Source organism: Echinops telfairi, unplaced genomic scaffold (genome assembly GCF_000313985.2).
Source record: "Echinops telfairi isolate 266 unplaced genomic scaffold, ASM31398v2 ScPeMD7_3;HRSCAF=10, whole genome shotgun sequence".
NCBI lineage: Eukaryota > Metazoa > Chordata > Mammalia > Afrosoricida > Tenrecidae > Echinops > Echinops telfairi.
In genome coordinates this window covers 64,311,350-64,318,088 of record NW_022103899.1, presented here as the reverse complement: position 1 = coordinate 64,318,088, position 6,739 = coordinate 64,311,350, and the positions used below count along the sequence as shown (strand labels likewise).

At 62.9% G+C, this 6,739-nt stretch overlaps 1 protein-coding gene across 1 annotated transcript in view; it reads left to right on the top strand.

Annotated features, from left to right (window-relative positions):
- KIF1A (kinesin family member 1A) overlaps positions 1–6,739 on the top strand; it is a 72,921-nt gene that overhangs the window by 24,000 nt on the left and 42,182 nt on the right. Inside the window, exons 3-10 of the mRNA XM_045297502.1 lie at positions 3,076–3,152; positions 3,247–3,426; positions 3,992–4,057; positions 4,577–4,755; positions 4,943–5,054; positions 5,411–5,488; positions 5,739–5,804; positions 6,417–6,434. Coding sequence (XP_045153437.1) covers positions 3,076–3,152; positions 3,247–3,426; positions 3,992–4,057; positions 4,577–4,755; positions 4,943–5,054; positions 5,411–5,488; positions 5,739–5,804; positions 6,417–6,434 — 776 coding nt within the window. The remainder of the gene's footprint in view (positions 1–3,075; positions 3,153–3,246; positions 3,427–3,991; positions 4,058–4,576; positions 4,756–4,942; positions 5,055–5,410; positions 5,489–5,738; positions 5,805–6,416; positions 6,435–6,739) is intronic.

Below are 6,739 nucleotides of genomic sequence, written 5' to 3'. Positions count from 1 at the left end.
GTTAGGGAGGGCTCAGGGGTCTGGGTGAGCTCAGGGAAGCGTCCTGCAGGAACAGCGTTAGGGAGGGCTCAGGGGTCTGGGTGGAGGGCAGGGAAGCGTCCTGCAGGAACAGCGTTAGGGAGGGCTCAGGGGTCTGGGTGGAGGGCAGGGAAGCCCGGAGACATGGCCGGGGTGGACATACAGGTAGCTGGGTGTGGCGGATGGATGCAGCACTGTCATCTGCCCAGTGCACTCGGAGAAGCCGCGCTCAGCTGGGTTGGCCCTGGGAGCATTTACTGGGAGAGAGGTGGCCTGGCAGCAGCTGTCCTTTTGAGGAAGCAAAGGGGTGCCCTGCCCCGAGGGGGTGTTGGCAGACCCTCAAAACTTGGCTGATGAAGAGACAACACTCGGTTCTCTCAATTGTATCTCCGTTAGAAATGTTTAATTTGACAGACATTGAAGCGTCTAGAAAGTTCTCATTCTTCCCTCAGGCCCTCAAGGTGCCTGGTGATGTGGCCCCGCTGACCTCACCTGAGAACCAGACCCACGACAACCCCCTGCAGGACTTTGGGGTTCGCTCAGGACGGAGGCCTGTGCTCTGGGCTTGTGACCTCTGAGCCTTAATGTCCCCATCTCCACAGCAGTGAATGGGGTGGGGGCTGGACACTCCCTGAGCCCAGGCTCAGACCCCAGGTTATGTCTGAGCCCTTCAGAAAGCCACTTAGGAGACTGGGGTCAGTGTGGTTTTCTGTCTCTGCCCGTGTCCTGCTGGTGGCAGGAGGGAACTGAGGACTCTGGACGAGAGGTGAGCCAGGATTTGACCCCAGGCCTTCCTCCATCCCACGCTGTCTTGGTAGGGTTCTGGGGGGACTGCTCTCGGAGGAGCCCCATCTCTGTACCAAGGGGAAGAGGTGTTCGCAGAGGGAAAGTGTCCCGGATGAAGCTGCAGGCCTGCTGTGCCTAGGCCCCGGCTCCTGTGCCTGCTCTGGGGACCCAGAGAGAAGGACAAGCAAGAGTGTCAACATGGAGCCAACGGCTTCTCCAACCCCAGTCAGCTCCGCGGGTCTCCCGCACCTGGGAAGCCCACGAAGTATTGTACCCTTTGGTCAGCCCTCCAAACAAGAAACGGTCTGCAGGTGCCAATAGGATCGATGCCTTTGAGCCACGGCGCTGGTGAAGAGCGGCGAACAGGTGGACAGCCAGCATGCCCCTCCGAAGGGGCGATGTGACACCTGGCCTCACGTGCTGTGGACGCACTGCCAGGAGGGACCGGTGGGCGGAGAAAGAAGACCCTCCGTGAGATGCATTAATACTGTGGCCCCAGTAGCGAAGGGCCGGTGACCCCTGGGGTCGCTATGGGTCGGCATCTACTTGGCGGCACCGAACTGCAGTAATATGATGTGAACACCCCGTCTTGTCACGGTGGCGCAGTGGCTGCGCATTGGCCTGTGACCCACATGGCCCCAGCTTCTTGGGAGAGAGAGTGGGCTTTCTACTCTGGTAAACAGCTACAGTCTCAGAAACCCACAGGGGCTCGCTGTGAGTCTGTGTGTGTGTGTGACCAGCGGGCTTTGTTTTATTTCCCATCGGCTCCCCTCGCTAGTCAAGCCAGACTGCCCCCCAACACACCCCCAAGCCCTTATTTCTCCATCCTTCCTGGGCGCCAGCCTTCGTGTCCTTAGTATGGGAAGCTGGCAGGTTTGGGGAGGCCCAGCTCCTGGGGGACCATGGGGTGGGGGTGTGTTAATGTGTTGACCAGAGCTGGCCCACGCACAGGCCCTGGGGACCCGTTTCTTCCTACCACAGGACTGCATCTTCTTTGGGGAAGCTGCCTGTGTACTGGGAGTTAGGCTGGGAGAGAGGGGCTGCAGGGAGCCTCTGGGGTGGAGGTTGGGGTGTGTGTGTGCGTGGAGTGGCTGAAGAAAGCAGACCTGGGGCATTCTGGGTTCCCTCCTGTGGTGTGACCAGGGAGAGGAAGCCCATCTCCGGGCTTGGTGACCCTTCTGAATGGCACAGGGCATTTCTGATTGGTGCCACAGGTCCTCGAGAGAAGTGGGGGAAGGGCAGAAACAAAGTGCTGTGCAGGGGGTAGCAGAGGAGGGGGGACCCAGGGGCCTGAGAGGTTCTGCCAGGCGGTGCCAATGGCGGATGCAGCCCTGGACCCCTCACCATTCTGACTGTCCTGCTCTGTCAACTGTCCCGTGCGTCATCACCTGCGTCAGTCCCTGGGGCCCCACTTTATGGCCCTGTGTCTGTGTGGGGTTCAGCAAACACCCCAGCATCAGGAGGCCACAGAGCAATGCTCCTGGAAGCCAGAGGAGCGTGGGGCATGGGAGGCGTGGGGTGGGGGTCGCGGAAGTTCATCTGTGGCTCTGGCTCACGGAGGGCAACTGTTGTTTCCACAGCAGTGCAGTGTGACCCACACAGGGGTTCCGGTAGCCATGCCTCTGAGAGCTGAAACCAGGCCACCTGCCCTGCCCCTGCCCCATGGTGGTCAGTCGCATGCCCCTGGGGACACCTGCCCTGGCCCTGCCCCGGGGAGGGGGTTTCCAGGTGCCTGAGAACCCTACGTGCAGGGGTTGGTCTGACCACAGAGAGACCTGTGCAGGAGTGATGTGTAGCTGTCCCATGGGTTCTGTTCATAAGAATGGACCTCGGTCTTCCAACAGGGGACAGAGTGAGGTGGATGGTACCCCCAAAGTCCACAACAGCTGGAAGCCAAGCCCCCACACCTCTCACACAGCTGACATGGAGCAGGGTTCACAGCATGGCCTCTGGGCCCTCCCGGATGCTTCTAGGACCCAAATATGCCGAGCAGCAGCTCCTCTGGGGAGACGCGAGGGTGTAGGCCCGGGACCCCCTCAGCATCTCTCTGGGGTCCCAGCCCAGGGACATCAGTGGGGGCTGCAGGCTGCTGAGGGCCATTAGCAGTAGCAGGCTCCAGGACCCAGGACAGGGAGGGGCAGTGGCTCGTTTGCCTGGACACGGAGCTTTCCCTGGCCAGCCTTGGGGCCCCCCTTTCTCTTGGGCTGGGCTGTCTACATGGGCTCCCTCCGACCCCCATCTCCCCACTCACTGTGTGGCCTCTGTCTGCAGCCATCGTCAATCCCAAGCAGCCTAAGGAGACACCCAAGAGTTTCAGCTTCGACTACTCCTATTGGTCCCACACCTCGGTGAGCCAGCTGTGACACGGGGGTCTGGGGTGGACCCAGTGGCCCAAGCCCTCATGTCCGCCAGCCTCTGACCACTGCCCTCCCTGTCTCCCAGCCTGAAGACATCAACTACGCCTCCCAGAAGCAAGTGTACCGGGACATTGGCGAGGAGATGCTGCAGCATGCCTTCGAGGGCTACAACGTGTGCATCTTTGCCTATGGACAGACGGGTGCCGGCAAGTCCTACACCATGATGGGCAAGCAGGAGAAGGATCAGCAGGGCATCATCCCGCAGGCACGGCCCGAGGGGCGGGGCAGGGGGCTGCAGGGCCACGTGGGACAGCGGGTGCATGTCGGAGTCGGGCTGCAGGGACACGCTGGGACCTGTTGGGACGGTGAGGGGACAATGCAGGCAGGAGATTGAGGGAAGCTCACAGAGCAGCCTGGGAGAGACTCTGAGCCCCCATGCTTGGTTAGGGAGGGTCAAACCGGCTTCAAGGGCTGGAGACCTGGGACCGAGGACAGAATGGCATGCCCACCGGTGTATGTCTGGTCCCAGCTGGCCAGGGTTTCCCGACGTCTGCTGCTCTCTGTGGGCTGTACAGGGTGACCACCTGCACAGTGGAGGCCTGGGTCCAAGGAGGGGGTGAAGCAGTGTGATCCGTGGGCAGGACCTTCGCTGGGGTGGGCATGGGGCCCCTGGCTGAACAGAAGGGGACGCTTTGCTCCAGGGCTTTGCCATGGAAGTGCTGTGAAGGGCATGCTGCCCGGGGCTCTGTGGGGGTCTGGTTTTGGGGTCCCTGGCACTCCCAGCCCTGTTGCCTGACGCATCACTGTTGGTCCTCCCGATGATAACGCAGCTTTGTGAAGACCTCTTCTCCAGGATCAATGACACAACCAATGACAACATGTCCTACTCTGTGGAGGTGAGCCCCTCCTGTGTCCCCCACGGGGGCGGGGCGGCTGAGGACAGGCTTAGACAGGAACCCGTACCTTGTCAGCCGTCTCGGACAACCGGGGTCAGTGTGTCTGCAGAACCTGGGGGCAGTGGGAGCAGGAGCCCCGCTGGGGGGCTGTGCTGTGGTGGGGGCTCTGGGTAATACCGGACTCCACTGGTGTCTTTGATAATCTCCAAGGAGGCCTGGAGACGTCGTGGTTACCCCGGCTGCTAACCACAAGGTTGGCAGTTCAAAACCACCAACCGATCCTCAGGAGAAAGATGAGGTTAACAGTTACAGTCTCAGAAACCCACAGGGGCAGTTCTACTCTGCCCTGTAGGGTCTCAGAGTTGGCATTGGCTTGACGGCCGTGAGTTTGGTATTTTTGGTTTTGACAGTCTCTGGGACGGCTGGGGGACAGGTAGGCTGGGGCTGCTTCTCAGGTGCCCTCGGGGGCTGTGTCCCTGTGTCCTCGAGGGGAGCCCGACAGAGCCCTCTGTGCTGCAGGTCAGCTACATGGAGATTTACTGCGAGCGTGTGCGCGACCTCTTGAACCCCAAGAACAAGGGCAACCTGCGGGTGAGGGAGCACCCGCTCCTGGGGCCCTACGTGGAGGACCTCTCCAAGCTGGCCGTCACCTCCTACAACGACATCCAGGACCTCATGGATTCGGGCAACAAGGCCAGGTGTGCGTGTGAGGATGCCTGCCCAACTGCCCTGCCCACACCTGTCCTCCGCCTCCCCCAGCTTCTGCCAGGAGGTGTGCCCTCACCTGTCGGGCAGTGCCACTTGCTGTCCCTCAGGGGGCACTACCCTCCTCAGCAGCTCCAGGGTGAGGGGGGACGAGGTGACATTCCACCCCACTGTCCCCAGGACCGTGGCAGCCACGAACATGAATGAGACCAGCAGCCGCTCCCACGCCGTCTTCAACATCATCTTCACGCAGAAGCGCCATGACGCGGAGACCGACATCACCACCGAGAAGGTGGGGGGGGAGGCAGGGGGTCCCAGCCAGGGCAGCTGGTGGTCTGTGCAGGTGCTGGGGCATGGCAGTGGGGGCCCTGAGAGGGGCGGAGACAGGCGGGGCTGTGGCACTGAGTGCGGGGTGCCCCTGGGGGGCTACCTTCCTTCTGGGAGGCCTTGCACACCAGGCCCTCTGGGCAACTCCGGACAGTGCCATCCCATAGCTCTGAAGAGCCCTCTGCCCAGCTGCTGTCCCTGCGTGGCCATAGCGGGGGCCGGTGGAGCACAGCTGCCTGGAGGGGATGAGTGGTGCCGGGTTCAAATCCCATCACAGATAGAAGCCCGTGGGGAGACAGTGACAGGCGTCCTCCGTTGCAGGTGAGCAAGATCAGCCTGGTGGACCTGGCCGGCAGCGAGCGTGCCGACTCCACCGGGGCCAAGGGCACGCGCCTCAAGGTAGGGCGGGCACCTTTGGGCCAGGGGTGGTCCAGGGGAAGTCTCATGGTCCCAGGATGGGATGTGCCTGGCTGGTGTTGGGCACACTGTGTCCTCAGGTTGAGAAATGGGAGCAAACTGCCCTCTGGTTGCAGCGGTGGTGGCTCTGAGTTAGCAGTGGGGCACCGCACCCACTGTACAGATCAGGCCCTGGGGTCACTGGGAGCAAGACCACCCGGGGTCTGACCCTGACAGTCTCCTGTGCACACAGGAAGGCGCCAACATCAACAAGTCCTTGACCACGCTGGGGAAGGTCATCTCCGCACTGGCTGAAATGGTAAGCGGCCTCCGGGCTCCCAGGGCCTAGTGGGGGGTGGCACCCTGGGGACCTCCACGAGGGGTGCTGGGAGACTGTCACAGCTGTGCCCACGCCGGCTCTGGCCTAGGTCAAGGGGTAGCCGGAGGCAAGAGGTCACAAAGCCATTGATGGGCTAGTAGCCCCATCATGCCCGGAGCCTGTAAAATGGGAAGGGCGTGAACTGCCACCTTCCTTACGGGGCCCCTGCGGGGTCACGCCTGCTCCGAGGTCCTCTGGGAAGGCCCGTCCTGGCTGACCTGCTGTGGGCAGCCCACGGCTCTGGGGGGTGAGGGACTTCGCTGGGTGCTGGGCAGGCCTCAGTGCGGACGGGCAGCCTGGCCCACTCCCCTGAGATGGGTAAGGTCCGGGGCTGGGACAGGACAGGACAGCTTTCCGAGGACCCCGCTTGTAGGGGTGAGTACGTCAGAGCCGCCAGGTGACAGGGAGTGACCCAAAGGTCCCGCTAGCCCTTGCCCGGGCTGCCAGGGTCCGTGCCAGGCAGGGCCAGGCGCCGGGCAGTGGGGGTGGGTGGGTGTCCTTTGCCTGCTCCCTCCCGGGGCCTCAGACTCTGTCTTTTCTGGTTCTTTCCAGGACTCTGGGCCCAACAAGGTAAGCTGTGTCGCGAGCCCGCAGCGGAGGGTCCGGAGGAGCGTCCTTGGCGCAGCTCTCGGGACGGGACGGGACGGGACGGCCATCTCCCGTGCGCGTCCTGCGGGGCGGGCGGTCAGGGCGAGGTGGCCGAGGCGGGAGTGTGAGGGCGGCCTCGGGGAGGAGGTGACGGTGGGGAGACCCGCGGGGAGCAGTGCGGGAGCGGGGAGGCGCCTGCGGAGAAGGCACGCGCGCGCTGTCGCGTGTGAGGGACGGGGTGAGGGCTGCCCACGTCACGGAGCGAACGTCTGTGCGGAACGTCAGGA